The sequence below is a fragment of the Siphateles boraxobius genome, unplaced genomic scaffold (assembly GCF_051911475.1).
Source record: "Siphateles boraxobius isolate OS27281-9 unplaced genomic scaffold, OSU_SipBor_1 25, whole genome shotgun sequence".
Lineage (NCBI taxonomy): Eukaryota > Metazoa > Chordata > Actinopteri > Cypriniformes > Leuciscidae > Siphateles > Siphateles boraxobius.
Window position 1 is genome coordinate 38,487,501 of NW_027508866.1, and position 21,621 is coordinate 38,509,121.

The window sequence follows — 21,621 nt, forward strand, 5'->3', positions numbered from 1 at the left end:
GATCGATCGGCCGGAGATCGGTATCGGCCGATATTCACATTTTATGACTCGATCGGTACTCACTAAACTTGGCCGATCTCACAAACCGATCACAATTTGATGAAGTCAAAACGTGAGAAGGTGCATAATGCGTGGGGACTTAAAGGATTTAGCAGTCATGTCATCGCTGGTGTGGAATTACTATGATGTGTCGAGAAACAATGAAAAAAATGAGCTATTTGCCATGTATGTTTCAAAGGAATCTCACGTGGAGGAGAATTGTCCTCCAGAGACATCGCCTTTCTGAAGAGTTGCTTCGCTCCCTCAGTCACACAGCGCCGCTCACTCAGAACGCCCGCAGTGACGTGCTGGTTAGGAAATATGTGAAATAAATTGGGCTGCCCGTGCATGACTAAAGTTTTTTTCTAGTTGACTAGTAGTAGTTCATTTAAGCAATTAGTCTAATCGCATATTTATATTAATTTAATTACTTAAATATATATGGGAGAAAATACTAAACCATAATGAGCTTTATCGTAATATTGCATATTCCGCATATCAAGCGCATGCATAAAGCTTGCAATAAAGAACCGGCAAAAGTAATGTTTAAGCAGCATGGTACATTTGAATTGTTTATTAATAAACTAGTGTTTTCTGGCTGCAAAGATACAGTTGGCGATGTTGACGCCATCTTCGCATGTAGTGAACGCGCCTATAGAGAGAAATGCACACTTCATACGGATCAGCCTACATAAGCAGAGAGTAGCCCATTTCTTATCGATTTGATATATTTTTAAAGCATTTCAAGCTTTCTATACGTTCTCAGGTCTGTGAGGCAAAGTATCTTATACGCTGAGTTGATCGGTTCATTTATGAGAGGCGCTCCAGTTCACGCGCGGGCGCCTCCGTATCCTATATTGTCTGCTATATTTCGCTTCTTATTTATTAAATCCAGCCAATTGTTTGATGAAACATTGATTGAAATTAAGATACAATTTTTACAAAACGAAATTCACTTTAAAGAAAGGCTTTCTACAAAACAAAACTTAATTAAGTGGTCGAAATCATGTCTGACCCACTCGTCTCCTGATATATTGGGCATCTTATGATCTATCTTACCCGTCTCATGAGGTTTCTTTTTCATATAATCAACATAGATGAAACTAAAAAAAGAAAATTATATTATATAAAAGAAATATGAAATATTTACGTTTTTTAAGTTATATTTAAACGTCAGATCACTCCACTTTTCTCGTGTGTGGCCTGTACATGCATGTGTGCGTGCTTATGGGGGAGGGGTGCGATTTTCGAATAATACCCAGCCATCTTCGAATATTATTTTTGCTTGAAATGCCCATCCCTTCTAATGAGTAGCATCAAACTACTCCGATTTGTTCTTTTAGGAGTTTAAATTATTTATTTATTTAATTTTTGTCCTGCTCAGACTTGTATTGGACAAGGTTTAAGTTAGATCAGACTTCTCTATTTTAGGGTGATTAAATGTTTGTTGTCCTCCACAGTTTACTATTGGACAATGTTTAATTTAACCTTGTGGGCTGCATCAGACTGCTCCGTTTTGTTTGTATTTATCTTTGTCTTATATTAAGTATATTAAGCATCGGTATCGGGATCGGTATCAGCCGATCACCATGACAAGATATCGACTATCGCTATCGGCTGCAAAAATCCTGATCGGAGCTTCCCTAATTGTTACTTTGGGGTTTTTTTGCGAACAAAAAGTATTCTCGTCGCTTGATAAACTTAAGGTTGAGCCACTGTAGTCACTTGGACTATTTTAACAATGTTTTTACTAACTTTTCTGGGCCGGTAGAATGAAATTACCTGGAAGTAATTAACAGTACCTGGTCTTTAATAACTTTTCGGGGAACAAGTTTCAATCCCTTAGAAGCCTATGAAGGAGTGATCCAGCTCTCAGATCTCATCAGAAATATCTTCATTTGTGTCCCGAAGATGAACGAAAGTCTAACGGGGTTGAACAAAATGATGGAGAGTAAATACTGACAGAAGTCTCATTTTTGGGTGAACTATCCCTTTAACTTCTTTTTCTCAAGCAACAGAACATGTGCTAATTGAAAGAAAACAAGTTGACAAAAAGATCGATTCCAATATTTAGTGATAATATAGCATATTGAGAGATTTATAAGCAGTCTAAATGGCAGGTCATTTTTGATTTAGGTAAAGGATTTGCAGCTCATCACAATTATAAACAAATCATTTGTAAAACTTCACTTGAAGCCTTTATTTGGATTAAAAATACACTATATTGTCAATAGTTTTGGGACGTCTGCCTTTACATGCACATGAACTTTAATGACATCCCATTCCTGATCCGTAGGGTTTAATATGGAGTTGCTCCACCCTATAGCTACAACAGCGTCAACTCTTCTGTGAAGGCTTTCCACAAGGTTTAGGAGTGTGTTTATGGGAATGTTTGAGCATTCTTCTAGAAGTGCATTAGTGAGGTCCGGCACTGATGTTGGACGAGAAGCTCTCAGTCTCCGCTGTAATTCATCCCAAAGCTGTTCTATCAGGTTGAGTTCAGGACTCTGTGCAGCCAGTCCAGTTCCTCCACACCAAACTCCTCATCATGTGTTTATGGTCCTGCTTTGTGCACTGGAGCACAGTCATGCTGGAACAGGAACATCCACAAACTCTTCACACAAAGTTGGGAGCATGAAATTGTCCAAAATGTCTTGGTGTGCTGAAGCTGTCATGATTCTGCCCTCGTGTCCTTGATTTTCTCTTGTCTTGAGGCAGGATCATGACAGAATCATGTTTTGTGTGCAAGCACATGGTCTTGTGTTTTGAGCCATGTGCTTGTGTTGTCTCGTTACGTTACCCCGCCCCTTTGTTATCCTCGTCTCGTCATTATTGTCTAGTCAGTTTCACCTGTCCTTGTCTAGTCAGCTTCACCTGTCTTTGTCATTAGTGTCTCCCTATTTTATCCCCTTGTGTTTGCTGTCCTGTGTTGGTACATTCTGTCATGAAGATGGAAGGAGAACCCAGGCGCAGACAGCAGATGACACTCAAATGATTTATTTTGGACCAAAACAGAAAACAAAACCCACGAGGGGGTAAAACAGGACTGGAGCAGAGTATAACAAGACTAAGACACGATGACAAACAAAGACTCTGACTTGACAGGAAACAAACTCACAATACTGATTAAACAGGTCTTCAGACAATATACTCACAGGGATTAACACGCAAAGTTAGACAATGTACCAACACAGGACAGCAAACACAAGGGGATAAAATAGGGAGACACTAATGACAAAGACAGGTGAAGCTGACTAGACAAGGACAGGTGAAACTGACTAGACAATAATGACGAGACGAGGATAACAAGGGGGCGGGGTAACGTAACGAGACAACACAAGCACATGGCTCAAAACACAAGACCATGTGCTTGCACACAAAACATGATTCTGTCATGATCCTGCCTCAAGACAAGAGAAAATCAAGGACACAAGGGCAGAATCATGACAGAAGCATTAAGAGTTCCTTTCACTGGAACTAACAACTCCATAATCCCATAATCCCCCTCCACCATACAACCCCACACCATAATCCCCCCTCCACCGAACAACCCCACACCATAATCCCTCCTCCACCAAACGACCCCACACCATAACCCCCCTCCACCAAACAACCCCACACCATAACCCCCCTCCACCAAACAACCCCACACCATAATCCTCCCTCCACCAAACAACCCCACACCATAACCCCCCTCCACCAAACAACCCTACACCATAATCCTCCCTCCACCAAACAACCCCACACCATAATCCCTCCTCCACCAAACGACCCCACACCATAACCCCCCTCCACCAAACAACCCCACACCATAACCCCCCTCCACCAAACAACCCCACACCATAATCCTCCCTCCACCAAACAACCCCACACCATAATCCTCCCTCCACCAAACGACCCCACACCATAATCCTCCCTCCACCAAACAACCCCACACCATAACCCCCCTCCACCAAACGACCCCACACCATAATCCTCCCTCCACCAAACAACCCCACACCATAATCCCCCCTCCACCGAACAACCCCACACCATAATCCCCCCTCCACCGAACAACCCCACACCATAATCCCCCTCCACCAAACAACCCTACACCATAATCCCCCTCCACCATACAACCCCACACCATAATCCCCCCTCCACCAAACAACCCCACACCATAATCCCCCCTCCACCGAACAACCCCACACCATAATCCCCCTTCACCAAACAACCCTACACCATAATCCCCCCTCCACCAAACAACCCCACACCATAATCCCCCTCCACCATACAACCCCACACCATAATCCCCCCTCCACCAAACGACCCCACACCATAATCCCTCCTCCACCAAAAGACCCCACACCATAATCCCTCCTCCACCAAACGACCCCACACCATAATACCCCTCCACCAAACGACCCCACACCATAATCCCCCCTCCACCAAACAACCCCACACCATAACCCCCCTCCACCAAACAACCCTCCACCATAATCCTCCCTCCACCAAACAACCCCACACCATAATCCCTCCTCCACCAAACGACCCCACACCATAATCCTCCCTCCACCAAACAACCCCACACCATAATCCCCCTCCAAATTCATCCCAAAGCTGTTCTATCAGGTTGAGTTCAGGACTCTGTGCAGCCAGTCCAGTTCCTCCACACCAAACTCCTCATCATGTGTTTATGGTCCTGCTTTGTGCACTGGAGCACAGTCATGCTGGAACAGGAACATCCACAAACTCTTCACACAAAGTTGGGAGCATGAAATTGTCCAAAATGTCTTGGTGTGCTGAAGCATTAAGAGTTCCTTTCACTGGAACTAACAACTCCATAATCCCATAATCCCCCTCCACCATACAACCCCACACCATAATCCCCCCTCCACCGAACAACCCCACACCATAATCCCCCCTCCACCAAACAACCCCACACCATAACCCCCTCCACCAAACAACCCCACACCATAACCTCCCCTCCACCAAACAACCCCACACCATAATCCCCCCTCCACCAAACAACCCCACACCATAACCCCCTCCACCAAACAACCCCACACCATAACCTCCCCTCCACCAAACGACCCCACACCATAATCCCTCCTCCACCAAACGACCCCACACCATAATACCCCTCCACCAAACGACCCCACACCATAACCCCCCTCCACCAAACAACCCTACACCATAATCCCCCCTCCACCAAACAACCCCACACCATAATCCTCCCTCCACCAAACGACCCCACACCATAATCCTCCCTCCACCAAACAACCCCACACCATAATCCCTCCTCCACCAAACGACCCCACACCATAACCCCCCTCCACCAAACAACCCCACACCATAACCCCCCTCCACCAAACAACCCCACACCATAATCCTCCCTCCACCAAACAACCCCACACCATAATCCCCCCTCCACCAAACAACCCCACACCATAATCCCCCTCCACCAAACAACCCTCCACCATAATCCTCCCTCCACCAAACAACCCCACACCATAACCCCCCTCCACCAAACAACCCCACACCATAATCCTCCCTCCACCAAACAACCCCACACCATAATCCCCCTCCACCAAACGACCCCACACCATAACCCCCCTCCACCAAACAACCCCACACCATTATCCCCCCTCCACCAAACTTTACACTTAGCACAATGCAGTCAGGCAAGTACCATGTGGATGCAATTAACTGTGGTTACAATTATTCATGCGATCATACAGTGCATTACATGGGATAATTAATAGATTTTTTTTAAATAATGCATTGTATAAAAAGGCTTCAAGTAAAGCCAGTTTTTCCTACTGTGGAAAACATTTGAATAATCTAAAGATCCTTTTTCCAGTATGAAGAACCTTTGGTGGTTCCAGGATGTTAAAGGGTTTTTCATGGATCAATCGGCGCCGGGGAAGAAGCAGTGTTTGTGCAGTGTTCATGTGCAGCCGTTCTCAGTCGTGCTGATGATGAAACTCCATGGCGGATTGACAGAAGCTCCTGATCTGCTGTTTTATGGATGTGTGTGAGTTCAGGAGCTCGACGAGCAGAACTTTCCATCTCCTCGAGCCCAACAGTTGGTGGACACATGAGCGGGACCCGTCTGGAGCCTGTGGCTGTTGGTTTGGAGTTTGATGGCATTCCAGCAGAATCTCTCACATCTGTGTCCTCGTGTGAGAATAATGAGTGATGAGAAGAAACGCATGATAAAAAACATATCTGTGCTGCTCAATTCAATCACTTTCTCTTCTTTTTATTCTCCTCACATAACTGCCATTAATTCAGACTGAACAGTCTAACAGTTTGGGGTTGGGAATGTTTTTTTAAAGAGTCTCTTCTGTTCATCAAGGCTGAATTTATCTGATAAAAATACAGTAAATCCAGTGAAATATTATTGCAATGTAAATCAGCTGTTTTCTATGTGAATATATAGTAAAGTGTAATTTATTCCTGTGATCAAAGCTGAATTTTCAGCATCATTACTCCAGTCTTCAGTGTCACATGATCCTTCAGAAATCACTATAATATGATGATCTGATGCTCAAGAAACATGTTTTTTACATTTTTATTTCAGGATTCTTTGATGAATAGAAAGTTAAAAAGAATAGCATTTATGTGAAATAGAATCTTTTGTAACATTATAAATGTCTTTATTGTCACTTTTGATCATTTTAATGTGTCCTTCCTTGATGAATAAAATATATTAAGCTCATAATGACCCCAAAAGTGTATTTTTGCTTTTGTAGATCATTTCAGTCTGTTTTTGTTTTTGTTTAGTTTGATAATCTCACATTGGCTTGCATGAATTGAAGGTTCAGTGCTCAGTATCTGAAAGCAAAATATCTGCATCCCGAGTTCTTCATGTGAACACTGATATTTCCTTCAGGAAATGCACATCTGACCCGTGTGTGTGTGTGTGTGTGTGTGCAGAAGTTCCCCTGATGGCTGTCCAGCGGTGAAAGGTAAAATCTCTCCAGTTGCGAATGTTCCAGTGATGTACAGCAACTACATGGAGGAAAAACACAATCCACCGCCCAACATGATCACTAATGAACGCAGAGTGATCGTACCTGCAGGTAACACACTTACACACACACTCACTCTCTCACACACACCCACGCACACACACACACACACACGCACGCACGCACACACACACACTTACACACACACCCACGCACACACACACACACACACGCACGCACACACACACACGCACGCACGCACACACACACACACACTTACACACACACTCACTCTCTCACACAAACACCCACGCACACACACACGCACACACACACACACACACTTACACACATTCACTCTCTCACACACACACGCATGCACGCACACACACACACAAGTACGCACACACACACACTTTGTGCTGCATGCAGTTTTCATGGACATCCTGTTTTTTCGATCATGAATCAGGACAATAGACACGCGTTCACAAGAATGTGCAGAAGTGCGGATAGAGATCGGAGACGCTCAAACACACACTCATCTGAACATCCACTCCATCACATCAGTCAATGCTTTAGATCTCTGTTAACTAGCAGTGTAATTATGACTAAAGTTTAGTCCAATTGATCTGGAATTAGAATTTACAGTAAATGACAGGAAGAGAAATTTAATGACACAACTGAGACGCTTGCTTAGTCTGTTTTGCAGCAAAACAATAATTTATATATTTTTTAAAACACACGCACACACACACTCTCTCAAAATATTTTATAGGGGTCATGAACTGGATTATTTTATTATTTTATTATGTTAGTATGATTTTACATTTAAAAAAATCATAATTTAGAAATAAAAGGCATTTTTCTTTGCCTGATTTTAGCCTCTGATTTGAATGCTCTGTTTAAAGGGGCGTGTCTGTGTGAGACTTCAGTGTAAACGCCCACTGCTGTGATTGGCTGTGAGACTTGAGTGTAAACGCCCACTTCTGGGATTGGCTGCTGTGAGACTTGAGTGTAAACGCATATTGCTGTGATTGGCTGACATCTTTGCATATGAAATAGCAAGTATTACATGTGGAACTCTCTCTCTCTAAATCTTTTACTATGTTTTTACTATTACAGCTATCGAGATTAACAAATCATGAAAAGTAATGATTATAGCATTATTTTTTAGATCTATTCCATCACATGAAAGGTTGCAGTGATGAGCTGAGCAGATGACAGACAGTCTGTTGATCGCGTGAATGAAGTGATCTCATCATTGCAATGCAGTTTCTGCACTCTCACAAATGCTTTCACCAAATAACAATGCAAACACGATGTAAATACATTAAGAGCTTCGTTGTGCAGTGTAACAGCATCATTGATTTCATAACAAGTTTTGGCAAGTGTCCAGATAAACTCGCGCTGTGTGATTGACAGCTTGGGCGATTCGAAAGGGATTGTTCTTTGATTGTTTTCTGTATATAATTTAATGACAGTTTAAATAAGATTATTTCATCCTACTAAGAGAAACAATGTGAAGTTTATCGTTTAGTCACTGGCTTGTTTTACTTATGCATAATCAGTATTAAATGATTTTGAGAGAAAGATAATCTGTCTGAACTTGAATAATTACACATCAGAAATAACTGATCACAGATCAGGCATTAAAATAAACATGATTACTTACATGTTTGTGGTGTTGCTGGCAGATCCATATCGTAAAAGTCTGTTTGCAAAGCCTGCGCCGAAATTGTGTCTGATTTACCAAATAATCCACAGTGAAATGCACCGAATACAAACAAATAATGCAGTGCTGAGACTTTCACATTGTTGAAAAAAACCAACAACACTATACTAACATTAGGATCATTTGGAAGGTAATGGTATTGATCCTGTGTCGATCTTTACTTGTTCTCATGTCACTATTCACTAACGCTCCAGTGGGTGGAGCCAAAGACTTGGTGATATAGACGTAGGCGTTGATATTCTTCTGCAAAGGCGGTCTTTCGCTCCTCTGTGACGTCATAAGTCTCCACCTCTCAGATCCTGTCGTTTCCTGGCCTTGGATTCAATAAAAGCTGTTTTTGGAATATCAGGGAATTTTTGAGTTTTCAAACTTACAGGATATTTTTGTAGTATAACGAACTCTTAACTGTCAAAAGATCAAGGAAAATTTTAATTCTCAGTTCATGACCGCTTTAAATATGAGGGCAGAAGTATTATATTTCAATTGAATGTTGAAATGAATCAGATCAACTGAATCAGAGTTAGTGTGTGTGTGTGTGTGTGTGTGTGTGTGTGTTTGAGTGTGTGTTTGAGTGTGTGTGTGTGGGTGTGTGTGTGTGTGTTTGTGTGTATGTGTGTGTGTGTGTGTGTGTGTGTATGTGTGTGTGTGTGTGTGTAATTGACCTGTGCTCTGTGTGTCAGATCCCGGTCTGTGGTCGGCAGATCATGTGTGTCAGTGGCTGGAGTGTGTGTGTTTGTGTAAGCGTGTGTGTATGATTCACCTGTGCTCCTGTGTGTGACAGATCCCAGTCTGTGGTCAGCGGATCACGTGTGTCAGTGGCTGGAGTTTGTGTGTTTGTGTGTGTGTGATTCACCTGTGCTCCTGTGTGTGACAGATCCCAGTCTGTGGTCAGCGGATCACCTGTGTCAGTGGCTGGAGTTTGTGTGTTTGTGTGTGTGTGATTTACCCGTGCTCCTGTGTGTGACAGATCCCAGTCTGTGGTCAGCGGATCACGTGTGTCAGTGGCTGGAGTGGGCCGTGAAGGAGTTCGGACTGCCGGAGGTGGACGTGTCTCTGTTCCACAGCGTCGATGGGAAGCAGCTCTGCAAGATGAGCAAAGATGACGTCCAGCGACTGACCAGCAGCTACACTGCCGAAATCCTGCTGTCTCACCTGCACTACCTCAGAGAGAGTGAGTGTCTCTCACCCGTCTCTCTCTCTCCGTGTGTGTGTGTGTGTGTGTGTGTCTGACCGGCAGCTACACGGCCGAGATCCTGCTGTCTCACCTGCACTACCTCAGAGAGAGTGAGTGTCTCTCGCCCGTCTCTCTCTCTTTCTCTCTCTCTCTGTATGTGTGTGTGCATCAGCTGCTCATCATGACGCTTCATAAGCTCTTCATTACTGACCTCTGACCTCATTCACTCTGCTGACCTTTGACTTGATTTCACACGACTGACCTCACTTTCACACGACTCATTAACATGCATTAATAAATCAGATTATACCTGTGTGAATCTCATCAGACCTGTCCAGGTTATACATCACAAAATGTATATATTATCATTTAAATTGTATGTAAAATTTAGATTTTTAAAACATAACATTTTAAACTGAATTATATTTTAAATAAAGTTAAATAAAGAAATGTCGGTAACACTTTCTATGAAAGGATCATGGCCTTGCATCTGTTACAGTATGGAGACACAGGAGAGGAAGAATGATGGTGGGTGGTCTCTGGAAGGGTGGTCTCGACGGGAAGAGACTCTGGAAGGGTGGTCTCGACGGGAAGAGGCTCTGGAAGGGTGAAGAGAGTCTGGAAGGATGGTCTCGACGGGAAGAGGCTCTGGAAGGGTGAAGAGAGTCTGGAAGGGTGGTCTCGACGGGAAGAGACTCTGGAAGGGTGGTCTTGATGGGACGAGGCTCTGGAAGGGTGGTCTCGACGGGAAGAGACTCTGGAAGGGTGGTCTTGATGGGACGAGTCTTTGGAAGGGTGGTCTCGACGGGAAGAGGCTCTGGAAGGGTGAAGAGAGTCTGGAAGGGCGGTCTCGACGGGAAGAGACTCTGGAAGGGTGGTCTTGATGGGACGAGGCTCTGGAAGGGTGGTCTCGACGGGAAGAGACTCTGGAAGGGTGGTCTCGACGGGAAGAGGCTCTGGAAGGGTGGTCTCGACAGGAAGAGGCCCTGGAAGGGTGGTCTCGACGGGAAGAGGCTCTGGAAGGGTGGTCTTGACGGGAAGAGACTCTGGAAAGGTGGTCTCGACGGGAAGAGGCCCTGGAAGGATGGTCTCGACGGGAAGAGGCCCTGGAAGGGTGGTCACGACGGGAAGAGGCCCTGGAAGGGTGGTCTCAACTGGAAGAGGCCCTGTAAGTGTGGTCTCGACGGGAAGAGACTCTGGAAGGGTAGTCTCGACGGGAAGAGACTCTGGAAAGGTGGTCTCGACGGGAAGAGACTCTGGAAGGGTGGTCTGGATGGGAAGAGGCTTTGGAAGGGTGGTCTGCATGGCAAGAGACTCTGGAAGGGTGGTCTGGATGGGAAGAGGCTTTGGAAGGGTGGTCTGGACGGGAAGAGACTATGGAAGGGTGGTCTCGACGAGGCTCTGGAATGGTGATCTAGATGGGAAGAGGCTCTGGAAGGGTGGTCTGGATTGGAAGAGATACTGGAAAGGTGGTCTGGACGGGAAGAGACTCTGGAAGGGTGGTCTCGACGGGACGAGGCTCTGGAAGGGTGGTCTCGATGGGATGAGGCTCTGGAAGGGTGAAGAGACTCTGGAAAGGTGGTCTCGATGGGAAGAGACTCTGGAAGGGTGGTCTCGACGGTAAGAGACTCTGGAAGGGTGGTCTCGACGGGAAGAGGCTCTGGAAGGGTGGTCTGGACGGGAAGAGGGTCTGGAAGGGCGGGCTCGACGGGAAGGTGCTCTGGATGGGTGGTCTTGACGGGAAGAGGCCCTGGAAGGGTGGTCTCGACGGGAAGAGGCTCTGGAAGGGTGAAGAGACTCTGGAAAGGTTGTCTCGACAGGAAGAGACTCTGGAAGGGTGGTCTCGACGGGAAGAGACTCTGGAAGTGTGGTCTCGACGGGAAGAGGCCATGGAAGGGTGGTCTCAACGGGAAGAGGCTCTGGAAGGGCGGTCTCGACGGGAAGAGACTCTGGAAGGGTGGTCTCGACGGGAAGAGGCTCTGGCAGGGTGGTCTGGATGGGAAGAGGCTCTGGAAGGGTGGTCTCGATGGGACGAGGCTCTGGAATGTTGGTCTCGATGGGAAGAGACTCTGGCAGGGTGGTCTGGACGGGAAGAGACTCCGGAAGGGTGGTCTCGACGAGACGAGGCTCTGGAATGGTGGTCTAGACGGGAAGAGGCTCTGGAAGGGTGGTCTGGATTGGAAGAGATACTGGAAAGTTGGTCTGGACGGGACGAGACCCTGGAAGGGTGGTCTCGATGAGACGAGGCTCTGGAATGTTGGTCTCGATGGGAAGAGACTCTGGAATGTTGATCTCGACGGGAAGAGACTCTGGAATGTTGGTTTCGACGGGGAAAGACTCTGGGAGAGACTCTGGGGTGGTGATGGCGCAATGGATAAGACTCATGCCTTTGGTGTGAGAGACCCAGGTTCGAATCCACTGTGAGACACCATTGTGTCCCTGAGCAAGACACTTAACCCCTAGTTGCTCCAGAGGCATGCGACCTCTGACATATATATAGCAATTGTAAGTCGCTTTGGATAAAAGCGTCAGCTAAATGAATAAATGGAAATGGAAATGGAAGGGTGGTCTGGATGGGAAGAGGCTTTGGAAGGGTGGTCTGGATGGGAAGAGACACTGGAAAGGTGGTCTGGACGGGAAGAGACTATGGAAGGGTGGTCTAGACGAGGCTCTGGAAGGGTGGTCTAGACGGGAAGAGGCTCTGAAAGGGTGGTCTGGATTGGAAGAGATACTGGAAAGGTGGTCTGGACGGGAAGAGACTCTGGAAGGGTGTTATCGACGGTAAGAGGCTCTGGAAGGGCGGTCTCGACGGGAAGAGGCTCTGGAAGGGCGGTCTCGACGGGAAGAGACGGGAAGAGACTCTGGAAGGGTGGTCTCAACGGGAAGAGGCTCTGGAAGGGTGGTCTCAACCGGACTATTTATTAACTTTTTTTTATGTAGTATAGGTCGAATTGAGTCTTTATAAATATATTTATAAAATAGTAATACTTATAAATAAGTATAAATGGAGCTATGATTCATTATATGCATGGGCTTCATTGTAAGTGTTACCGAAATGTTTTGCATTGTGACATTATTATGATCAAACAGAAGCTCCTTTCACCTTCAGCTCTCAGTATTTCTATTACATAATTTATTTAAGGCTGATTCAAATTAACATGTCAGAAGTAATGAGAATGAGATTTCTGTGCATTATAGTAACAAGAGTTGTTGCCGAATGTGTTTAAATGTCACAGTGTAAAACATCTTCATGGTTTAAATATAAAATATAATTTTTTTTAAAATTGCAGTGGATTTTGGGGTGAAATATGTGAAGTAGAGATAATTTTTCTTTGATATGCATGAGATCAGAGAGAAAGACGTTCTCTGTTTTCATCTGTCTGTCTTCATCCATCTATCTCTCTCTGTCAGCATCATGTCACAGGATGTTTCTTCAGTTGTTTTATTCTTTTATTTTTCATGTGAATGTTTTGTTTCTCAGCTCCACTTCCTCATTTGACTTCAGATGATGTTGACAAAGCCTTGCAAAACTCCCCGCGGTTAATGCATGCTCGCAATACAGGTAAGCAGCACTGCAGCTCCGCCCCAGTCCTGCCCCCACTGGCTCTGACTCCGCCCCCACTGCATATGACCCGCCCTGTCGTCTTTGACCTTGCCCCCTCTGCCCCTTCCGCTTACAGCAGTCACACACACACACACACACACACACTGTCTGATGTGCATGCAGCGCTGCGGTTCCCCAGTTGTCGTGCATGTGCTGCATGATGCTGAATGTGATCAGTTAAACAGGCGTTGTGTCGCTGATGTTTTCTGCTCGTGTGTGTCTTTCAGGAGGAGCGAGTTTCATCTTCCCCAACGCCCCCGTTTACCCTGCAGACAACAGTAGAGGAGCCAGCAGAGCAGGTCACACACACACACACACACACACACACACACACACTCACACTCACTCACACTCTCTGAATCAGTGAATAGTACATGACGTGTGTGATTGTCTCTCTCAGAGGTCAGTTATGATGTGGTCAGGCGCTCTGGATGGACTCAGCCTGTGTCTGCAGCTAAAGGTTGGACAGACGTTCACATGCTGCTCACTTTACGCCACTTGAAGAGACTGTTTAACCTCAATGTGTCTTTTCATCAGTTTCCCAGAGTTCTGCTGCCATCCAGAGCAAAGCTGAAGAGCAGAGAGCTCAGTTAGGTGAGAGGAAAATGGGTAATCCAGACATGAGCACTTCAGCAAACAGAACAACAGCATCGCATTCAACAACAATAATACTTCAAATATTCATTCAAAAGAAAACTAATTGTTAGGAAGAAAATAACACTACAAAATATTTTTAAACTAGTTTCAGCTGATTTCCCAATTAACTGTTTTAAAGGATGGAGAAGTTTTGTTTTCCTGCTATTCCTACTAACAGAAATTACTTGGGAAAATGAACATAGAATCTATAAGACAGAAAATATGAAGCACAATAACTGAACACAGGTGTTAGTTTAGAGAAGGTGAAATATAGAAGGACTGACTGTGATATTGCCTGATTTTAAAAATGTTTTATAACTATCCGACAGTGTTGAGAGGAGACACTGAACCTTCATTCTGTCTCAGTGATGCTTCTTTACATGATAAATATTTATATTTATATTAGGTGTAATATTTCACTCTTCTTCTGGTGATTTTTGTGATGAGAATGATTTTGTTGCTTTAATTTCCAGTTTAGGAAAAATTGCAATTTTTTAATAGTTAGCATACCACATTTATCATATTTATGATACTAGATACAATAGTCATACATGACAGAAACGAATGCAGAAAGCTTAAATAAAGGAAATCAAATAAAGCATAAATCAAGTGAAGAGTATATTTGTGTCTGATGTTTGTCGTCTTCTCTGTAGATCCGTATCAGATTTTAGGGCCGACGAGCAGCAGGCTGGCGAATCCAGGTGAGAGTCAAAGCTTTTCTAGATTCAGTCCTCATTTATTTATATAGCGCTTTTCACAATACAAATTGTTTCAAAGCAGCTTGATGTTAATGTTTATATGTTTTGAATATCTTAATGCCTTATGGCTGCATTTAACTGATTAGAGTTGGACAATAATATAATTACATTTATAGTATATATTGCTTTATGTGAGAGTACTGTATGTATGCAGATAGAGTTGGATATTTAATTATATATCCAACTTTATATAAACCTAACCCTGTAAAATTATATAGTTACATTTTTCTGCAATATATAGATCTCTACAATATATAGTTACATTTTGCTATTGTATCTATAGAGCTGTGCGATCTAGTTATGTTTTGCAGCGATATATAGAGCTGTACGATAGTTCAATTTTGCGTCAATATATAGAGTTGTATGATATAGTTAAGTTTTGCAACAATATATAGAGCTGTATGATATATAGTTACATTTTGCTACAATATAAAGTGCTGTATAATGTATAGTTACTTTTTGCAACCATGTATAAAGTTGTACGATATAGTTACTGTTATGAACTGCTCAGAGACAAGAAGTTTGACGATCCAAATGCAGTTTATTAAAGTTAATCCAAATCGTAATCAGAATTCAGGCAAAGGTCATACACAGGCAGGCAATCCAAACAAACAGACAAATCCAGAGGATGAGGCAGGAATGGGAAAACCACGACACGGGCAGAGATCAAAAACCAGGAACAAAGAAAACAAAGGAAATGCTCAGAAATGCAGTGGGATAACGTACAAGACTTCGCAGGGAATGATGAGGTGAACCAGGCTTATATGGGGTGAACTAAACAATAGAATGAGAGACAGGTGAAAGTGATAATCAGAGATGATGAGTCCAGGCAGTGAATTATGGGAAATGTAGTTGTGAGTGAACAATGATAGTCTGATGTGGAGTGCGCTCAGCTGGCTCTCAAGGGCACTCCAGCTGATAACTGGTTACAGTTACGTTTAGGACGATATATAGAGCTGTACGATATAGTTACATTTGTGACTATATAAAGAGCTGTACAATATATAGTTACATTTTGCGACAGTATAAAGCGCTGTTGAATTTATAGATACATTTTGCAATGATATATAAATCTGTACAATATAGTTACGTTTGGGACAATATATAGAGTTGTACAATATATAGTTATGTTTTGCTATATATATAGAGCTGTACGATATATATAGTTAAGTTTTGAAACGATATAGAGCTGTACGATATATATATTTAAGTTTTGCCACGATATAGAACTGTACAATATAGTTACATTTTGCTTCAATATAAAGTGCTCTACAATGTATAGTTACATTTTGCGACGATATATAGAGCTACTAGCCTGGCAAGCCAGACCTATCAAGATGTTAAGTCTGGGAACTCACAATTGGCATACCTCAATCCGAGGGGCGGGATAAACGGTTGTCTTTCAAATTCCCTCTGCACGCAATAGGACAGCGCTACAACCAACCAGAGCAACGAACAGCTGTGGCTGAGTGAGTCCCATGCGTTTTTCCACCAGCGGAGCTAGTTGATATATTAAACTTTTGCCGTATCCGGTCGTCAAAACTCCGAACACATCTTCCTTTTTTAAGAATGAATTAAGTGACATTCTCTTAACTACAAGTCATCCAGAGTCGCGGCCAAAGCCGATTCGAAAGACCGCTGTTCGCCAGCTGCATCTTCTTTCTTTTCAAGTAACAGGGAAATCACCCTATGGAAATCACGCGGAACCGTCACAACACTGCCGTCATTATGTTAAGCCCGCCCACCTACTCTATACACGATGTAATTGGCCTGACCAGAGTTTGGTTTTTCCAGCTCAAAAGCCTATGGAGAGTTGCTAGACCACCCTCTCTGCAAAATAATTTTTGCTGCCGCTAGGGTGCGTCTAGATTTCTAGGCTATAGAGCTACATAATATAGTAACATTTGGTACAATATATAGAGTTGTACGAAATATAGTTATGTTTTGCGATATATATAGAGCTGTACGATATATATAGTTCCGTTTTGCGATGATATAAAGAGCTGTATGATATATAGTTACATTTTGTGACGATACATAGAGCTGCATGATATAGTTACATTTGCTATGATATATAGAGCTGTATAATATAGTTACGTTTGGTACAATATATACAGTTGTACAAAATATAGTTATGTTTTGCGATATATATAGAGCTGTACGACATATATAGTTCCTTTTCAGTCGATAACGTCAGACGTAGTCGACGGTCAACTGAATGGGGATCACGCCAGGGAGCCTGTCATCTTCGAGTACTATTGAACAAGCCAATGGAATTGGCGTGCGTGATTTACATCACACACTCCGCCCCCGTGGCGTGGGTATAAATACGGAAGTGGATGCACGCACTAGTTGCCTTTCGCTTCGGAGCCGATCGTTTCTGATATCTCCGAAGAGTGCTGTTGTATTCAATGAGCGAGTGTGTCAGTGTTCTTGCGGGAAGACCTCACAGTGTTGGTGTTCTACAGCGTGATGCAGCGGTGATCGCGAGCTTCTCAGCTCTCAACTGCTGTTTTAACAGCATCAAATTTCTCTGTTTTGTTGTGTGTTGACGGTTGGTTAGAGGGCGAGAGGTGAGTGCTTCACTATTTTAGTTGAAAGACTATTTCAGTATTTGCCGCGGTCATTCCCTGTGTGCTCCGGCACTGGTGACGGTCCCATTTCCTAAAAGAGCAATACGGGTGTGAGTGTGTCTTTTTCAAGATGCCATTCCATCCATGCGTTTCTGGGTGCGGTATGGCGCCGTCCCCCTCTGACGTTCACGAAAGTTGTGTCACATGTTTGGGCTTACAGCATGCTGAGGCAGCTTTTGTGGATGACTCATGTTCCCATTGCGGGAACATGGCCATCTCGGTGTTGAGATCTAGACTCGCCTTCGCCAAAAGCGTTGGTGCAGTCCCCGCCTCTAGGCCCCGCCCTTGTTCTTCTTCTGGGTTACCTTCCCAGAGAAAGACTGGGGTGTCGTCCAAGCTGGGTGATCTGAGGATCACAGTGAGGGGTAATCCGCCCGGCCATGCCCCGTGCATCCCTCACTCCTCTGCAACCGGTGGAGCTCCCCAATGAACCTGCTGGTCCCTCTGTAGTGGACCGACCAGTCGTTTCATTTGGGGCCCCTCCACGGGACAGTATGTCTATCGCAGCATCGAAAGGGGAGCTGAACTCTGGAGATGACGACTCGGCTGCGCTGCCTCCTTCTGGTAGACCAGTGTTGTCCGAGCCAGAGATGTCAGCTATGCTAAAAAAGGCAGCCGAGGCGGTAGGGCTCGTGTGGAACCCTCCACCGTGTCCCGAGTCGTCTCGCTTGGATGATTGGTTTATCGGGGCGGGCCGTGCTGGTTCTCAGCCCCGGTGCCTTTCTTTCCTGAAGTGCATGAGGAGCTTACGAGGGCATGGATGGCACCTTTCTCTGCCAGAAACCGCCTAAGTAGCTCCTCCCCCCTCACTACCCTTGACGGGGGAGCGATGAAGGGTTATGAGGCTATCCCTCCAGTGGAGCCCTCTGTCGCAATGCAACTGTGTCCGGCGGCTGCTGCTTCCTGGAGGGGTGATCCTCGTCACCCCTCTAAAGCCTGTGAGTTCTCGTCCGCTCTTACGGGCAAAGCTTACAAAGCTTGTGGGCAAGCCGCTTCCTCTCTGCATGCCATGGCGTTGCTCCAGGTCCACCAGGCCCAGCCACTCATGAACATGCACGAGGGTAGCCCGGACCGTGAGCTCATGGGTGAGCTCCGCACTACAACTGATCTCGCCCTCCGGGCCACGAAGGTTGCAGCTCGTGCAGTCGGTTCGGCGATGTCCACACTTGTGGTCCAGGAGCGCCATCTCTGGCTCAACCCGGCTGATATGAGAGAAGTGGACAAGGTTCGGTTTCCCAGGTTAGGTTATTCAGCGACGCTGTGGAGAATTTTGCCTAGCAGTTCTCTACAGCCCAGAAGCAGACGGAGGCTATCCCGACACATCCTGCCCCGGCGGGACGCTGCTGCCTTCACCCGCCCGCCGAGGTCAGATCCTCCGACTGCTCGTCGCCGAGGGCGTCTGCCCGCGGCCGCCTCAGCTCCCGCTGGACTACCGCAGCAGCCTACACCCAGGTCCCGGCGTGGAGCCGGCCACGGAAGGGGTGCCCAGCCCGCTCCAGGCGCTGCCAAGCCAGGTGGTAAGCGACAGCAGAAACGCTGAACTTGGACGGGGCCCCCAGGGATGGAGAACTTACTCTAGGAGTGGTAACCGATCCACTCCCTCTAGCCGGTTGGAGGGCCGGCTGGAGTTTTTCGTTGTGTGTGTTTGTTCCGCCGCTGACTCCTGTAAAAACGGGGTCAGCGATACCCACATTTTCAGAAAAAGAGCTATTTCTCTATTTCTGGGTCCCAAGAGGACCAGTTGGTGAGGGTGACCCTGTAAATAGCCTTACACCCCTCAGCTCTCCCTTGGTCGCCAGCAGGCAGCATGGTGCGTTCGAGGACCCGGTCTCCGCCTTCTCACGTGCCCACTGCCGCTAGTGGAGAAAGGTAAGTGTTGTGCAGCACACTAACACCACACTCTCCACTTTGCTGCCCCACCTCAGGCTCGGCTTCGTGCTCAGGTCAGTGATAATTATCACACTTCGTGTTGAGCAGACGTGCTCCTGGACTCCAGTGAATTCATCACACCTTGTGTTGAGCAATGCTCCTGACTTGTGCACGTATATCTTGTCTTGCTGGCGAAGGACTTGATTTAGCCGCATCCAGCCGGTATGAAGACTAGTTATAAACTCATTCTTCATGCTACTAAGTGGTGGGTCGTGACCATCCTGGCCCAGGTTTGGTCTGCAGCTTCGACCTGAATGACATGCGCTTCAGATCTCTACCTTCCGCGCCGCAGGCCATCCTGTGTGTTGCGCGTGAGGGTTGAGGTATCAGTACAGAGTCCTTCCCTTCGAGTGCTTCAGAGCCCGTTGGGTCTTCAGGTCAACTGGGAGAGAGTAATCTCGCCCATGGGTTGAGTATCTCTTTTTCAGTTTTTGGAGTGGACTCGGTCCAACACTTCTCTCCAATGAGAGTGTGTTCAGCTGGTGCTTCTTGAAGTGAGAAAGGGTCTCTCTGAAAGGAATTTTCAGAGGCTCCTGGGGCATATGGTAGATGCAGCCACTTGGCTTCCTCCATATGAAGACCGCTTCAGCGCTAACTTCTCGATCGAGTCCCGAGGTGACCGTGGCAGAGCAGCTCACCCTGTGTGACTACGTCATCCCGGTCTGCTGCCAAACCCTCAGCAACTGAGGGGCCATGTATAAAGGGCGTGTTTTAACGGGGGCCTGGGCGACCCTCGACTACACAGGCATTCGTGCCTCGAGTTGTTAGGCATTGCGACCGTTGCGCAAGCTTCCCTTGCATGTCACAACTCACCCGTCACCTCCTCCTTGGAGTCTGAAGCTTCTGAGGAAGCTTTGTTTCACTTTTCCCGTTCTTCTCAGTCGTGCCGCCGACGAGCCTCACGACAGTTACAGCCAGGGTGAGTGTAGACTCCATCCCCTGGGGTCCAGCTGGGTCATGACCACTCCGGGGCCGCTCATTGCCTTTCCGGGTTCGTCTCCCTGCCAGTTGTTTCTGTCAAGTCAAGTCAAGTCATCCTCATTTATATAGCGCTTTTAACAATGTAGATTGTTTCAAAGCAGCTTTACAGAGATAAACATATAATTTAAGGTAACAGAGATTGGTTTGGTTTTATAGTGTGTAATGGAAATTTTAATGTTCATTGATCAGTAATAGACATTACAAGGGACCACAGTATGATTTTTCTGCTTATTTGGTGTGATGTTTGAACGAGGGATATATTGGGATTTGTGAACTTGCAGAGTGAAGCAGTTTAAGAACGGCTGAGCAGGACTTTGGGCCCTAGAGGTCAGGGGGCAGCTAAATTCAGTGGTCCACTGTCAGTTTGTGACAATGAAGAGCACATGCAATCTGTGAATTCCTTATTTGGCAGCCTGCCCCAAGAAAAGACACAGCCTGTAACCTTGGAGAATGGTATAAAGATTGCTCAACCCTTCCTGACTGTGTCTCACTCGCCCTGCAGACTCATTTTCTGCGTGGTGACTGATACCTTCTTGCAAGAATAAATACTTTATAAAGACAGTTTGGTTTCCAGAGTGTCTCTTACGCAGTGATATGATGGTTTGTTAATTTTTGCCACAACAAGTGGTTCTTGAAAAATGTTTTTTCCAGCTAAAGTTAGTTTTGATTGATTCACTTCCGTCTAAATTATCATTTGTTGTTAAATTAGGGGCCGCTAAGACGACACCGTTCTCTCTAAACAGGCTTTAAACGCAAACCTGTGATAGACGCTGATGGCATTCACATGCGCATTAAGAATTGATTCTATAGTTATGTGCATTTGAACATATGTGCGCAGGTTTGTAATTCCTTAAAAACCATGCCTAAACAAACTACTTTTCTTGTCTATAAATTTTGATGCAGAATTTTATTTTATCTTATCACTGTGGGTAGGTACGCGAACTGAAAAATTCCACAACGCTTTATCTGTAGAGTGGTATAGGGATCCTCCAAAGGCAGAGGCTAGTTGGCACTTCAGCACTGCATTGTCATCGGGTCCAGGCTAAAGTCCTTCGTCAGATCTGGATACGGCCTGGATACGGCAGGCTGCGGGAAAACCTCGGGATAAACAAAGACACTAAAATTAGCGTAGATGCCATTCTTCTTATGATGTAACGAGTACATCATGATTTAAGGGAA

General features: G+C 45.5%; 1 protein-coding gene across 6 annotated transcripts in view; it reads left to right on the forward strand.

The window, feature by feature from the left end:
• Positions 1-21,621, forward strand: part of erg (ETS transcription factor ERG) — a 75,649-nt gene that overhangs the window by 47,006 nt on the left and 7,022 nt on the right. For 3 of the 6 annotated variants that reach the window (XM_077243852.1, XM_077243851.1, XM_077243853.1), the window contains 7 exons: positions 6,961-7,106; positions 9,695-9,898; positions 13,383-13,463; positions 13,733-13,804; positions 13,906-13,965; positions 14,043-14,099; positions 14,795-14,842. In XM_077243852.1, coding sequence (XP_077099967.1) covers positions 6,961-7,106; positions 9,695-9,898; positions 13,383-13,463; positions 13,733-13,804; positions 13,906-13,965; positions 14,043-14,099; positions 14,795-14,842 — 668 coding nt within the window. The remainder of the gene's footprint in view (positions 1-6,960; positions 7,107-9,694; positions 9,899-13,382; positions 13,464-13,732; positions 13,805-13,905; positions 13,966-14,042; positions 14,100-14,794; positions 14,843-21,621) is intronic. The other 3 variants (XM_077243854.1, XM_077243850.1, XM_077243855.1) reach the window with 1 other exon arrangement.